Here is a 17,090-nt window from a genome sequence, read left to right as displayed (position 1 = left end):
TAATAATAAACGAATAATGAAAAATAATAAAAATAGGCCTTATGTATTTAAGGACATGTGGTGGAACACTAAGAAACGGTCAGGCGCATGGTCTAAAGAGCTTAAGTTGAATACTGCTTCATAAAATAATTTTGCCGCAGGACATATCTCGCAGGTTTATTTTTAATAATTTTCTTTTTTTTTTTGTTTTAAAACAACAATGTTCTCTTTAAAGTTCTCTTTAAAGTATAACTGTTGTTTTGTTTTTTTACTTAATGGCTCAGTACGTTTTGGATTTTAATTTCAATTTCAGTCACCTTGCATATGCATTTGAAATATAATGCGCGCATAACCGCGGAAAGAAAAAAAAACTGTCAAAGGTTAGAGCTAATTCATCAAAATTAGCTATATTAAAATACAGCATGTAAGTTAATACAGGCAGAGTGTGAACAAACTCAAGGCTTAGATATGCGCTTGCCTTTTAATGCATTTAAAAAGATTTGCGGCCTTTTTAAAGGCTACAGGCGACTATGGTGTATAATGTTTCTTTTATTATTTTTTATTTTGTATGGTAAAGAACAATGCACTGTATGTTATTAATATAAACTTAGGTTAAAATTTACTATTGATAAACGTGACCTACCTCAATCAGATCAATAAGATTTGAGATAATAACATTGCCATGATAGTCAAAGAAATCAAAACATTATTTTCACCCCAACGCAATTTAATCGGGCACTGAAGGCTAATAACTTAATTCTTATATTTGCTTTTTGAATTCTCACCATGTATCTTTTCTACAGCATAGTATAGTGTAAGAGCATGTCTATTACCAGAAAAACTAAATTAAAATTATATTTTAATTGAACACATCACATCACACACAGTAAGCTACGCCTACAGAACAGTCTGTTTAGAATTGTGAAAAGGCAAAGCTGAATATCTGTGGTTAAAGTGCCACCCAGCGGTCAAATGCTGCTGGCGCATCAAGTACCGCCGTCGCCGCGGTATGAATGGCGGCACAAGGAACATATTGAAGTAGTAACATCTGTACCTCCCGTTCGCTTCATTCGCCTGAGCAAATTTTCTCAGAAGACCTATAGTTTTACCGAGTCATGCGACTTCGGTAATATCAAAAAAAAATTATATTGCGGTATGACGGTATTTACAATACCGTTACATCCCTAAAAGATATACAATACTGTAAATCCATGTAGAAAAAGATAAATGGTGCTGTAAATACAGTATTCCTGTTGTAATAGATTTACAGTAAAAATTGTTAATATTGAAGAGACCATGTCAAAATGTACAGCATTGATTCAATCCATCCTTTTTAAAACATACATACAATATGAATATGATCATTCTTCAAAGCTCCTGAAGAATTTAAGCTCATTGTAAAGATTTCTGCATCATCCCACAATGCAGAACACACAGAGACAAACTAAAGCTGGCAGAAGATGCCTTTACCCCTCATTACACCATTATTAATTCATCGTCATCAGGTCTTTTCATTATCCTCACTCCATGAAATGTTCCACACAAGCAGCACATCAATCAAACTCCCATGTTATATACAATCATCTTTAGTCTCTATCGGTGCGTTTCACACTCTTTCTACAAATAATTGTTCCTTTATCACCATTAATGAGCAAAAACTGCATTGGTGTAGCATGTGTCCTGGAGTGGCGCGTACGAAAGCGTGTGTATATACGTGGTGGGTGACTTTTTGGCAATGTTTTCCACCATCTGCGAAGGGCTCGTACCCAGATAGGAGGCTCTTTTCTGGCAAACATGTTTCTGGGTCTCCCTCTTCAAACAGATGGACTTCCTGGGAAATTTAGACGCCTTTTACCACCATCCATCTCTATAACAACCATGTGGACCAATCAAAAGTGCTAATTTACACCCACCATAACACTCGAAAAAAAGCCAAGCAACCATTTCAGAATCAAATTTGTGCCATTATTATGTAGCTCTGCAAAATTGAGTAAGAGTAATGTCAGTGTGTTCTCGCTGTGTGGTCGTAAAGCAAATCATTTGGAGAAAAAGGGGGTTGGGGGTGTTGGTGGGCCTGCTGCTGCATCAGCCTGCGACAAATAACACTTGAGCAGAAGGAAGAAATACAGTAATAAGAAAGACACAAAGGACATATCACACACACTGGACAGCTGCCAGCTCATTTAGGAGGGCTGTGAAAAGCCTTGTTTTTGTTCTTTGTAATGGGGTGTCAGGATATTGTATATTGTAGCATGGCATATATATATATATATATATATATATATATATATATATATATATATATATATATATATATATATATATATATATATATATATATATGAAGAGTTCAGATGCAAAACCCTCTAAATCCATCAGGCTTCTTTTTTTTTTTTTTTTTTTTGTAAATGAACATTTTCTATCAGGCTCCTCTGATTAGGTTCAGCTGTTCCATTTTATAGATAATGAAAAGGTTATTAGCTAGTAAATAAAGTACCTTTTTTTTCATGTAACTTTAGACTATTCTTTGGTTTTTAACAAGGTAAATTTTCTTTTGCTTCAAAACCAGCTGAATCCACGTCTGCTTTTTTGCAAAAACCTCTAAATCCACTTATTAGGACAAGATAGTGTAACTAGTTGAAAAAAACCCCACTAAAAATGCAATTAGAAACTATTTTACCAAACTTAAAACACATTACACAAACCAACTAAAATTACGAATACAAAAATCTGTCAAGTAAGTGGCAATTTATTCTTCTGTGGTAACCCCTGATAAACCAGGGACAAAGCAAAAGAAAAAATAATGAATGAAATCTGTCAAGTAAGTGTATTAAGATTATTAATAACAATTAAATTGACATTAATAAATGTTAATAATCTGTTGTCATTTCTGATATTTGGGATTTGGATTTAGGCCGTACTCACACTGAGCACAGTTGCCTCGAACTGGGCCAAAGCACGCTTGTCCCCCCGATGCCCCGCACTCACACTACAATCAGGCCTGGGCACGCTTACATCATCGATGCTGCGCTGTTCAGTGAGAAGCGCTCTCACTCAGCAGCACAGTAGAGATTTCTCTAGTTATATCGTTTCAGTCCTTTAATATGCGGTGACATGCAGTCAAATATTTTGCCAAGCAGTCCTTAGGGATGCGGTGACATGCAGTCAGATATTTTGCCAAACAGACCCGCCACTTTTGGCGCTGATAAACAATCATAAAGCCCTCATGCTGCAGGAATGAGGAGGTTTGCTGAAGGTGCGCGACTGACGTGCAGTGAGGGGTTTGCATATGAAACATTTGAAATATGAAAACATCCATATGAAACAACCCCTTAAAGTCACGTCTCGCTTTCAGTTTTGGGCTTTGGCACGTTTTGCATTCACACTACCATGCTCAGGCCCACCTCTTTCAACCGGGCCAGGGCCGGCCAAGCGAACCGTGCCTGAGCCCGATTCAGCGCACTCACACTTCTCAAATGATCAGGGAAACAGGCCCTGGGCACGCTTCGAATAGCATAGTGTGAGTAGACCCTTAATGTAAGTAGAACAATGTAAACATTGCATTGTTTAATTCAAATAATATAGTATAAAAATATTGTGAAAGATCAGTATCTGTGCAATGTCCATTAATATAAAAAGCTTATCAGATTTTTAGGTATTATGAAGTAATTTAAGTAATGTATAGATTTAAACATATTTATCTTTTTTAAAAGCTTACATTAGCAAATAAATCACAAGATAGACCTACTGGACAAAAATTTGATTTCTCTCAGACACTTTTAGAAGCTGTCATTCATTTATTCTCATTTCATTGTTTATCCTCATAGCATCCATGTGGGATAAAATAATGGCATCTTAACTTCGTCTTTCGTAAAACGCAGCCGCTGTTTTATGTAAATCGAAAACTGTAATGTAAATCGGACTCATTCAAAGTAGCATCACTGCACAAAAAAATAAATAAAAAAACGCTTCCGACTGTACAATGTGTTTTCTTTTTCTTATAATGCAGTTTTGCAGTTCATCAAAATCCATCTTTCAAAATCTAAATTAGAAGTGGAATGAAACAGTCTCCTTATAAAAGCTGCCATATCAGCACGGTGCTACATTAAAAACATATGATTTGATTCGCACCTCATATATATATATATATATATATATATATATATATATATATATATATATATATATATATATATATATATATATATATAGGAACAGCAAATAATAATTTGACTTCAAGTCGATCATTTGATAACAGAAGTGGCTTGTATATGATAGGCAAAGGGCTCTGGATTACACACGTTATACCAAAATAAAATATGATCATGCCTTGAGTTTTAATTATTTAATTTGGACAGTAAGGTCTGACTTGTCACTTTACAAAAATAATGTACAGTATAGAATATAAAGTCATGTGGTGAAAGAATTAACATTGTGGGCTCAAATAGCTAAAGTCATATAGATTGCCTCCTCCATTTTACCCCAGACATGCTCAATATTGTTCATGTCTGGTGACTGGGTTTGCCAATCCTGGAGCACCTTGATCTTTTTGCTTTCAGGCACTTTGATATGTAGGCTGAAGAATGAGAAAGTGCCCTATCCTGCTGAAGAATTTGCCCTCTCCTGTGGTTTGTAATGTAATGGGCAGCACAAATGTCTTGATACCTCAGCCTGTTGATGTTGCCATCCACTCTGCAGAGTTCTCGCTCGCCCCCTTACTGAATGTAACCCCAAACCATAATTTTCCTTCAACAAACTTGACTGATTTCTGTGAGAATCTTTGGTCCAAACGGGTTCCAATTAGGTCTTCTGCAGTATTTGTGATGATTGGGATCCAGTTCAACACATGATTCATCTGAAGAATCTACCTTCTGCCACTTTGATCTCTTTTGATCAACTAAAAGTTAAGTTATTATCTGTTAATTCCCCTTTTAAATTGTAACTGCGCTTCTTTTTTAAAGGTAAAACTATTTTTTTTCACACAATAATGCCTCTTGTACATTGTATTATTATTTTTTGTTAGAAGCCTGTGCCATCCATTTCCTTGTATATGGTTGTTAGTGTTTTTCATGGCTTACAACTCTTTAAGTAAAGCATTTTTACAAATCACAAATCTTCCAGAACCAGTTCGACCAAAAAATAAAATAAATAAAGGTGCAGTACAAATGCACTATATTATGTTTTAGAAAATCACAGCTATGGTAGATTTTTAAAAGATGTTTTGACTGCATTACATTTAAGCGCGTACTGAAGAGCGGTGTTGTCGCGCGCCTACTGAAGGGCGGGACCGAAGGTGTGCCGTGTCGCGGGGGCACTTTTGATCATTTTGGAAGGGCACTTTCTATCCAAGACTAAAAAGGGCATGTGCACTGCACAGGTTGAGCCCTATGTGTGCACGTGCCTGGGTATGACGCTGGTCCTTTTCATGCTAACAGGTGACTGCTTACCTTCATATCGACATCTTTCACGCTGTCACCAGTTTGTCCAGTGACTCGTATTAAACATAGGCGTACTTAAGATGCAGTGAGGAGGTTTGGGGTTTGAGTCTGGCAAAGAACAGTTTCAGAAAGCAGGTAAGAAAAAACAAAAGACAAAAAAAAAAAAAAAAAAAAAAAAAAATGATAAACATAAATAAATAACATGATGAGAATGTGGTAAAATCTGAAAACGTGGTAAAAAAATTGGCTTTTTTCTGGATTGCTTTTCAAAACACTACTGGTTGTGTTTGGGAAAGTGGGCGGGTGGGGGTATCGGTCGATTGGTCAATCGGTGCTTTTGAAAAACTATTCGTTGGGTCTAGGGAAAGGCATGGGGATATTGGTCGGTTGGTCAGTCAGTCAGCCAACAGTAGCCTAAGTTGCAAAAACAAAGCTGGAAAAGTATCTCCTGGGATGCATTTGGCACTTTCCAGAAATGTATATAAGGCTATTTTTTTAGAATGAGCCTGGGTTTGTGATTACACACACTGTATGTTGTAGCATTTCTATCTATGTTTTGTATTTCTCACTCTTTATAATTCAAATGCACACACGGTATGTACATAACACACTCAAACAAACATAGAAACTACTTTAAAGCACTTACTAAGCGAACATGTCAATATTCTGAAACATTTAATATTTTGAATACACCATTACATTGATATGTAGATTATTGTAGATTCAGCTAAAGTCTTGTTGTTTCGCACTAAAGCAAAAAAAAAGCTTCTGCTTTACAGCTAATTGCTGTAAAAGTCCCCAAAACACAGTAGTTATGCCGAACAAAACTTTAAGAAACTGAAACTGTGTTTTGTTGTGTTCTAGTTGTTGTCATTGTGTATTTCTAATATTTGATTTCCCCATGTGCTGTGCTACGCGTGCCTTCCATTTACGTCATATGATTCTTTTGTTCTGCTTTCCCGCCGTGCCTTAATGTTTAGTATTTCCACCTGTGTCTCATCCCTGTATGTATTCCATTTGAGCATGTCTTGTCTATTTATACCCAAATGTGTCTTTCGTTCTATGTCCAGTATTGTTTTGTCTCAGCCCCTAGTCCAACCAGCGCTTTTTTTATTTTGTCATTAAACACATGTTCTTTTTGATAATTCCCAGGTTTTTTATATTTGTGAGAGAGCCTTGTGACAGAAACCTAATAAATAACCAAAAGTCTCCTTTTCTGCGCTACAGAAAAAATACACTGTAAAAAAAAAGATCAGTTACTTTGCATAAAACGAAGAAACATGTTTCCTAAAAAGCAACAAGTTGACTTTACTAAAAAAAGTGAGTAAACCACTTATAAATTGGAACTATGATGTTGACTTAATGTTTATAATCATGTGCACATTTATACTTTATAATTATAAGTTTATAAATTAAGATGATGAACTTACTACCTTTTTTTAAAGTAAAGTCAACTAATTGCTTTTGTCTCTGAAACAATGTGAAGCTGCATAATCACTTCTAAAATGTTCTTTTTGGATGAGCTATCCTTTTGATTAGACTTCTATATTGAAACAAATTAGTGGTTTGCTAGTTAAATCAATCCTCAATAGAAAAATGCCATAATATTCTCAATAACCCAAGGGTCAATACACAGCAGAAAAAGCCAAACTATTCCCCTAAAAAGCAGTCATCAGGCCTCTGTGGGACCTGCAGGTTCTCCGAGGAGCTCAGAACTCATTTCTGCACTGGACTAATAATAAACCGTTGGCATGATTAGTCACTCTCTCCTCCGTCTTCCTTGTTTATTAATCTACATCCCATCCCAAAGGTCACGCACAGGACATAACACAATCACTGGGGAGTCCAGCAATGGATGTTAACGAGCCTTTTAATATCAAGAAACTCCACAGACACCTCCGAATTGAAAAGTATGGTCTCATCTGTCTCATAAAGAAGGATACTGGGGAAAAAACACAGGCATGATATTAGACTTGGAGTGTAATCAACATGGCCAGCAGTGGCTTAATCTTGTGTGACTTGCACAAAATGAGGTATTGGAGAGGCCACAAGGAGATGTGCTGCTTGCTTGGGTTTTATTACTCTGTATTGAATCAGACCAACATGAAATACTGGTTCAAAGATGATTAGACCGTAACCTCAGAAAAACTGATGCATTTCTTAATGAAATCAACATGAGAAACACCCAAAAGGCATTCAAAAGTACTCCTAGTTAGGGTAGATGCCATTTTTCATTGGATGTGAGTGGAAACAAGGCTGTGAGAGATAGAAACCCACAGATTTAATCTTAGCATATGCACTACAATCCGGGGCTATGTTCCGATTTATATATAAAAAATGTTTTTGACATTGAAAGTGCTTGATGCCAAGTCAGGTGATGAGCAGATGTACACATTTTTCTTGTGGAATTCGGTAAATCTAAGCAATTCTTGTTGCTCATAACTCTTTATTAGAATGTTTCAAAAAAACTCCCATAAATCAAAATAATATATATTGTTTTATAACACAGGGAAATTAAAAGATTGGAAGAGATAAACATTCAATCAATTTGTCTCAATGAGCTACCTGTATATTAGATACCATTCCAACAAAATTACTGAGAGAATGGTTACCTTTAGTAGTAGAACATCTCCTAAATATCATCAACTCTTCTTGATCTCTTGGCTATGTTCTAAACCAATTCAAGCTAGCTGTCATTACGCCTCTTATTAAGTGATCCAAGTGACTTATCAAATATAGGCCAAATTTTACATTTTTGTCTAAAATAATAGAAAACGTTTGCCCAATTCTTTTTTCTTCTTTTCTATATGAACAATGTTGAAGTGATTTAGTCAGGTTTTTAGGCTTTATCTTGGCACTGAAACTGTTAAGTAAAAATACCCAATGATTTATTATTTTGCCACTGACCAAGGCTGCATCTCGCTATTAGTTTTACTTGACCTCAGTGCTGCATTTGACACAATAGATCTTGATATCATCATAGGTTGTCTAAATTCCACAGGTGTCCAGGGATAGGCTTTAATATGGTTTAAGTCAAATTTAACTGAAAGCTAACAGTTTGTAAATTTAAATGAACAACTATTAAAAGTAAGGCCAGTAAAGTATGAAGTGCCACAAGAATCGGTTTTAGTCACTTTGCATTTGTTATATACATGCTGCTCCAGGGAGACAATGATAGAAGTCAAAGGATTCACTTTCACTGCTATGTAGACAATAGTCAGTTTTATAATTTAACAAAACTTGATGAGATCTCCGGACTAAGCTAACGGCTTGTATTAAAGTTGTAAAAGACTCCCACAACTCAACCTGCAATTAGACGGATGTTAGTATTAGTGCTATTGGCAAGAATCTGGGTGTTAAATTAGACAGCAACTTAACTTTTAAAAATCATATCTAATGTCACAAAGACATCCTTCTTTAATCTAAAAATATTGCTAAACTAGGAAATATGCTATCTATCACAGATGCATAAATAGTAGTTCATGCTTTTATAGCCTCTAGACTACACTGTTAGACCTTACCGGGTTTTTTTTTTTTTTACAGTAGAATACTGGCAACACTGTTGCCAGCCACTCACTGTAATGGATAAGTTACAGTAATTAACTGGCAACACTGTTGCCAGTTAATTACTGTAACTGGTCCATTACAGTGAGTGGCTGGCAACAGTGTTGCCAGTTATTTACTGTAACTGAACCATTACAGTGAGTGGCTGGCAACAGTGTTGCAAGTTAGTTACTGTAACCGAACCATTACAGTGAGTAGCTGGCAACAGTGTTGCCAGTTAATTACTGTAATAGAGCAGCAGTGGTAGCTAACTGGAAACTGTGTGAAGTTAATTACTGTATTGTAGTGTTACAAATCACAGCATTATACTGCATACACATTAATAGTATATCATATATAGTTATTGTAGTGTTACTAAAATTAATCAGTATTCTTAGCTGTTATTTAAAAATAGAAGGCATAACATTTTTCAGACAAATTTATTTTATTGTTTTGGCACCAAACAAATAAATAACAGAAAAAGTATAACATAATTAAGAAATCAGCAGATATAAATATTGTCTTGCATATTACAGGTCTGCACAGTAAGGCTGCGGTCACATTAACCTTTGAGCATGCAAAGTTCTGTCATACTGCACTGCGAAGTGGAATTAAACAAAGCGAGTAGTGGAATTAAACAAAATAATTAGAGATTGAAAAAGCAAGCCAGAGAGGTCATGTTTTGATCTTTGATTGGTATCAAGCAATCACATGATGTGATTTCGCATGTCAGCGTTCTCCAAGATTGAACTAGAACTAGACTTTCCAATGCTGCGAATTATGAAATTTGTCGCATGAGCTATCATTCCAGGTCAGCAGTACTCACATGCGTATGAATGGAAGTCTATAGGGAGAAAAGTGCAGTGTGACCGGGACTTTAAGCTGTAACTCTAATTAAACACACCTGATTAAACTAATTAAGGCTTGTTAGAAATCTATAGGTAATGATGAAGCAGGGTGGGTACTAAACTCTGCTGCGCTGCAGTTCTTCAGGAACTTGGAGTTTGACCCCCATGGTATATAGCAGGGGTGCTCAATCCTGTTCCTGGATATCTACCTTCCTGCTGATTTCAGTTGCTACCAATATCAAACACACCTGCCTGTAATTATCAAGTGGCGTTCAGGTCCTAATTAATTGGTTTAGGTGTGTTTGATATGGATAGCAACTAAAATCTGCAGGAAGTTTTAGAAGTTTAAAGTGTGGTTTATTCATAAACTAATTTCGAAAGGATTACGTGCTTATAATCAACACGGCTGGCTCCTTATTAGCTCCGTAATCAGCCCCATTAGATGATTACGGAAGCATTATAAATAACCTGAGTTTATCACTCCAGTTATCTTCGTCTTGAAGAAGCTCAGTCCGCCTCGCTATAAGCAACAGCCTGACTAAGCAACAAGCAACAAACAACAAACGAACAATCAACATCTTCAATATTCCTACAGTACTATACAAACCAACGGAACACCAGCTATCAACATGGAAAACAACGGCAACAATAACACCAACAACAACCAAGAAAACATCCATCAAAAACACCCCGCTCCACCCGAGACGCCTGCGGCGCTCCACTCTCACTCAGCACCGCGAGGCAACATACTAGAAGCCGAAGCCTCTACCAGAGGCCGGAGGATGACTCGCTCCACTTCAGCCCGCACATACCAAACCGGATCCGTTTCTCCCGCAGCACAAAGACAACAAATAAGCTCACCTACCTCATCATATGCATCGGCCTCCTCCTTCATTCACCCGACGAAAAGAATTACAGTCAACGAACTCCGAAAACTTCTTGCAGACCTCGGCATCCACGCTCCTCGTTCACTCAATAAACCGGAACTTCTGAAACTCTACTCTAACGCCACATCGGACTCTCACCCTTCCCATACATCACCTACAAGAGGAAACAATAGACAATCCAGCGATCGCCCCACTCCGTATCCAACGCAAGGAAAGAGAAAGGAAAAATCAAAACATGCACCTCGCCGCACTCCCGCCAGACCACGCCCCCAGGAACCACAAGCACAACACATGACGTCACACCTCACCGACCAGGACTACAACCAGACGAACTACAATCCCCAATCTGTTCCTCCTCAACCCTACTCTACCTCTCTTTCCTGGCCTCCAGCCCCCATCTCCAGTTCTTCTAATAGCCCTAATTTCCCCTCTACTTCAGCTACTCATTTCCTCCCTTCTAACACTGTTCCTCCAGCTATTTCTCAACCTCAATCTTTTCCCCCCTCTCTCCAACCCCCCGCTTCATGCTCCATCCCCTTTCAACCTGCTACTCATCCTTCCTGCTTCCCCTCTTCATCACTCCCCCCCCCGTACTTACAAATACAAACCCCACTCAGCAAATACCTACCCCCGCACCAGTTTCTGCCTCACGCCCCCCTTTCACACTCTCTTCAGCCACGCCCCTTCCTCCACCTAACAACGCCCTGGCAATGGAACCACCCCAAGTCTCCAATGCAGCACGAAACCAGATCCTCTCAGGTGCCGACGTTGACTTCATCACTCTCCTATCACCCATCACACCCCCCACGGCGGAACGCCAGGTAGATTGCGGCGAATATTCTCTCACACTCAAACAGCCCCATAGCTCTCATTCACGCATCCTATCATTAGCCGAATTTAACATAGCCTTCTCCCGATACACAGACATCATCTGCTCCGTTTTCCCCCATAGGAGACGCGAGCTAAATGACTACATGGCCATCATCGCCGAGCTCGTGCTCTCGTATGGGGGAACACATTTTTATACTTACCACGAACTATTCTCCGCTAAATGCGCAATTAGAGTGACTCAGTGGAATCAGTGTCCTTATTGGGGGGCTTTGGACACTGACCTCCACAACCGAGTCTTCCTAGGTTGCCGCAACCTGTCCTGCGCGGTCTGCCGTTCTAACCTGCACCCTACTACTTCCTGTCCCTTCATTATTCCTTCTTCCGACACTCAGACAGCAGTCAAATCTTCCAGCTACACCCCTCGCCCCCCCAACCATCACATTCCCCCTCTTCTCTCCTCCTCTTCTTTCCATCCCCCTCCCAACCGTGACACCTGCCAAAACTTTAACATTGGCAGGTGTCACAAAAACCCATGCAAATATTTACATATTTGCTCCTATTGTGGCAGCGCCCACGCCAAAATCGTCTGCTCTGTTTGGAAATCCCTCAATAAAAGATCAAAAAATTACCTGTCGACTCCAATTAATGTTCCTCACCTGGCTCATGAATTACATTCTCACCCTGATACTAACTTTTCTGCTTTTCTCATTTCAGGTCTAACTCACGGATTCCACCCTGGCGTTTCAGCACTTCCTTCCTATAATCTCTTCTGTCCCAACCTACAATCAGCAAACACAGAACCAGAAACTGTCGATTTGCTGATTAAAAAAGAAATTGAAAACAAATTTATGATTGGGCCATTCTCTGCTCCTCCATTTACCGTTTTACGTATCAGCCCAATTGGCATCGCTACACGAAAATTCTCAGATAAAAAACGTCTAATCATTGATCTATCTGCCCCACATAACTCCGTCTTCCCTAGCATCAATAGCACCATCGAGCCAGACGAATTCTCACTCCACTATCACGATATGGATCAAGCTATCTCCCTTATCAAAATAGCCGGACGCAACGCATGGCTCGCTAAAGTCGACATCACATCTGCTTTCAAAATTATGCCTATTCACCCCGATTTCTGGCACCTGTTTGGTATCCAATGGCGATCAAAATTTTACTTCTCAGTCCGACTTACCTTCGGGTGCAGAAGTAGCCCCAAAATTTTCGATACGCTCTCAGAAGCACTATGTTGGATTCTCTCCAATAACTACGGCGTTCCGTATCTGATTCATCTCCTAGATGACTTCCTAATCATTTCCCCGCCGTCTTCACCGCCAGCCAAACACTTAGCGATCACCCAAAAGGTTTTCGCTGATCTCGGTATTCCTCTCGCTGAAGAGAAGACTTCCGGACCCAGCACTTCCATCGAATTTCTGGGTGTAAAATTAGACTCTAACAAATTCGAAGCATCCCTCCCCCAAGAGAAAATCGATCACATCATATCTCTTTCTCTAATCTTCTTAGAGAAACAAATATGTACCAATCGCGAACTCCTATCTATCCTCGGGCACCTAAATTTCGCCATGCGAATTATCCCCCAAGGCCGCCCGTTCATTTCTCACCTCCTCCAGCTCGCAGCTTCAGTTAACAGTTTAGAAGAATCCATTCTTCTTAACAAACCTAGTCGCGAAGAACTCAGCTTATGGATCTCATTCCTTAAGCAATGGAACGGCTGTTCCTTTTTCTATAGCGACCTAATCACATCCCCATTCGACATCAGTCTATTTACCGATGCTGCCCCCTCAGTTGGCTTTGGAGGCTTTTATCAAGGGCATTGGTTCGCCTCCCCATGGCCACACCAAATGCTCAATATCCCTCAAAATCAATACTCATCAGCTCTCTTTGAACTATATCCCATAGTCGTCGCAGCCATTCTATGGGGTCATCAATGGTCTGCCTCTTGCATCCTCATCCACTGCGATAATGAAGCCACCGTACAGTGCGTAAATAAAGGGCGTTCCCATTCCCCGCCTCTCATGCCTCTACTAAGACGCCTAGTATGGACATCAGCTAACAAACAATTTATTGTGGTTGCTAAACATGTACCAGGATGCAAAAATCAAATTGCTGACTCTCTCTCTCGTTTCTCTTTTCAGAAATTTCAAGAATTGGCTCCAGAAGCGGACCCCCATCCGACACCTGTCCCTCCCTATTCAGAAATGATCTTGCCATAGATCACCCTCTACATAACCTCCGACATATTTCTGTATCTCTCATCCTACAAGGAATAGCTCCCAGAACCCTCCAGTCATATCTCACAGCCTGGAATTCATTCAAACACTTTCATTCAGTATACAAAGCACCCTTCCCCGACTTTTCCCTCCTCTCAATTACCTCCTTCATATCCCACCTTCACATTTCAAAAAATATGCAATCCGGCTCCATCAGAAGTTACCTAAGCGGGATCCAGTTTTTCCATAAATTAATTCACGGATCTCCCTCTGATGCCATACTCAATTCTCAAACTTCCCTCCTCATCAAAGGCATACAGAAAACCCACCCTCACCCCCCTGATCCTAGGCTACCCATAACACTCAACATTCTCACCAAATGCATCCACACACTACGCAAAGGTTATCAATCCATCAACACAGCTCGCACCCTCGATACCATGTTTACCCTAGCATTTTTTGGCTTCCTTAGATGCTCAGAAATCACAACCACTTCTAAATTCAACCCCTCCATTCACCCTACCATCTCCGATTTGACTGTGCTTGACAAAGAAACCATTTCCTTCTTCGTCAAACAGAGCAAAACAGATCAAATTCGCAAAGGTCACCATATATACATATTTGACATACCATCCCCCACCCACCACTTTCAAACCCTTCTAGCATTCCTACAGTTTAGGAAGCTCCAAGACCCCAACCCCCTGTCTCCACTTTTCACAGACGACTACAACCGCCCAGTAACCCGATTCTGGTTCCAAAAACACCTCAAAGAAATACTACGGCTATCAGGTCTCTCTCCCGACTCATTCTCAAGCCATTCTTTCAGAATCGGGGCCGCCACTACAGCAGCCCACAATGGGCTCTCCCAAAGTCAGATCCAAGCCCTTGGCCGCTGGTCCTCAGATGCCTTCAATTCCTACATTCGATTCAGCCGACCACATCTCAAAGAAGCCCAGTCGTCTCTCACCAGACGACTTTCACCATCCTGAAATTACAGCAACTATCTGTCCCCCCCGCCCCCCCCCCACCTGCTTTCTAGAGCCCTCATCCGAGCCAATAGCCCCAAGCTACCAGCAGGGAACCTTCTAAGTCTTCACTTCCTTCTTGCGTTGAGTTTCTCCGCACCTCCCTTCTCTCCTTTCTAGCGTTGAGTTCCTCCGCACCCCCTTCTCTTCCTTCAAGCGTTGAATGCTTCCGCTCTTCTCTCCATCCCCTCCCTCTTTGAACCTCCCCCCAAAATCCTTACTCCCTACCCCCTTTCCAGCGTCGAGTTTCTCCGCTACTTTTCTTTTTCAGCGTCGAGTTGCTCCGCTACTATCCCTCCTTTCTAGCTTCAAGTTCTTCTGCTACTCTTATCTCTTCAGCTTAATTAACACATCTAAAGCCGGACTCCCCCGGATTCAATTACCCCCTTAATTACATCCCTCAACAATTGACATTTTTCTTCTTTTCTAGCGTTGAGTTCCTCCGCATCTCCTATCCTATTTTCTATAGCGTTGAGTTTCTCCGCATCTCCTTTCCTTCCTTCCAGCGTCGAATGCCTCCGCTCTTTCCTCCATCCCCTCCCTCTCCCCCCCCCCCCCCCCCCCCCCAACATCTTCACTCCCTACCCCTTTCCAGCGTCGAGTTTCTCCGCTTCTTTTCTTTTTTCAGCGTCGAGTTGCTCCGCTACTATCACTTCCTTCTAGCGTTGAGTATTCCGCTACTCTTTTCAGCCTAAGCTTTGACTCCCCCGGAGTCCTGCTCAGCCCACCTCCTATAGGAGTCTCCATCTCCCCCTCCCTATTTAGACTCCTGTAGGAGTATAATCTTTCAGCTCTAACTCCCACGGAGTCACCCCAAGAGCTACGACTCCCACGGAGTCCTCCCCCTTCCCCTCTCTCCTGCCCCGGCCAAATACGCATATTTCCTGCCTTCTTGCGTTGAGTTCCTCCGCATCTCCTGTCCTATATTCCCTGGCGTTGAGTTCCTCCGCATCTCCTTTTCTTCCTTCCAGCGTAGAATGCTTCCGCTCTTTTCTCTCTCCCCTCTTATAACCCCTCTCCTCTCCCCCACCCTTAACTCCCAATCCCCCTTCCAGCGTTGAGTTCCTCCGCTACTTTTCTTTCTTCAGCGTCGAGTTTCTCCGCTACCTTACTATATTCAGCGTCGAGTTCCTCCGCTACTCTTTCTATATTTCAAAGCATCACTCACCCACGCTCAGACTCCCCCAGAGTCCCCGCCCAGCCCACCACCTACAGGAGTCTCCACCTCCCCCTCCCTTCCCAGACTCCTGTAGTAGTCCAATTCTACAGCTCTAACTCCCCCGGAGTTGACCACAGAGCTCTGATTCCCATAGATTTCTTTTCTTTACCTTTCCAGCGTCGAGTTCCTCCGCATCTCATGTTCTCTCCTTCCCAGCGTTGAGTTCCTCCGCATCCTCTTTACTTCCTTCCAGCGTCGAATGCTTCCGCTCTTCTCTCCACCCCCTCTACAACCCCTCTCCCCTTCCCACTCCACACCCCTTCTCCCAGCGTTGAGTTCCTCCGCTACTTTTCTTCTTTCAGCGTTGAATTACTCCACTACTTCCTATTTCTAGCATCAAATCTCTCTGCTACTCTCCTTCCTTCCGTTAGGCACCCTCCCCAACCCTGCCGCCCCAAACCCGACTCCCACGGAGTCCCCAACCCTCCTAGAATCAGTTACAACTTTTCCCACAGTAACCTATCTCACTTTAACTGACATTTCAGCAGCCGGATATGGCACTGACCTCCTGCTTTTGGGGGGCACTTCAATACGCGGCTGCTGTCCCGAGCGGAAACGTTTGCCTTTTTGGGGAGTTTTCGAGACCTACCTGACCTCGAACTCCCCTCTCGCCCTTCTAACGGGAGGGAGCCCCGGGCTCGAGGATATTACGAGCTCAGGGCTCTCTCCCGGGACAGCATGCCAAATACGCTTTATTGATTATCAGCTAAGTGTGAACTCTTGAAGTGTGGTTTATTCATAAACTAATTTCGAGAGGATCACGTGCTTATAATCAACATGGCTGGCTCCTTATTAGCTTCGTAATCAGCCCCATTAGATGATTACGGAAGCATTATAAATAACCTGAGTTTATCACTCCAGTTATCTTTGTCTTGAAGCTCCCCCCTTTCCACCCCTTCATCCTCCTCCTTTCCTGATGGGCGACACGGTGGCCCAGTGGCTAGCACTGTTGCCTCACAGCAAGAACACCGCCGGTCCAACTTTTCGGGCCGGTCGGTGTTTCTGTGCGGAGTTTGCATGATCTCCCCGTGTTCGCGTGGGTTTCCCCCGGGTTCCCCGGTTTCCTCCCACCGTCCAAAACATGAACCATAG

At 41.2% G+C, this 17,090-nt stretch overlaps 1 protein-coding gene across 1 annotated transcript; it reads left to right on the top strand.

Annotated features, from left to right (window-relative positions):
• Positions 1-5,748: 5,748 nt before the first annotated feature.
• On the top strand, positions 5,749-14,841 carry LOC141377970 (uncharacterized). Its single transcript, XM_073924202.1, has 2 exons — positions 5,749-11,454; positions 13,680-14,841. The coding sequence occupies exons 1-2, from the start codon at positions 10,438-10,440 to the stop codon at positions 13,755-13,757; spliced, it is 1,095 nt and encodes a 364-aa protein (XP_073780303.1). The 5' UTR covers positions 5,749-10,437; the 3' UTR covers positions 13,758-14,841.
• The last annotated feature ends 2,249 nt before the right edge of the window (positions 14,842-17,090 follow it).

This window comes from Danio rerio, chromosome 15, assembly GCF_049306965.1.
Source record: "Danio rerio strain Tuebingen ecotype United States chromosome 15, GRCz12tu, whole genome shotgun sequence".
Classification (NCBI taxonomy): Eukaryota; Metazoa; Chordata; class Actinopteri; order Cypriniformes; family Danionidae; genus Danio; species Danio rerio.
This window is presented reverse-complemented; position numbering and strand designations above follow the sequence as displayed.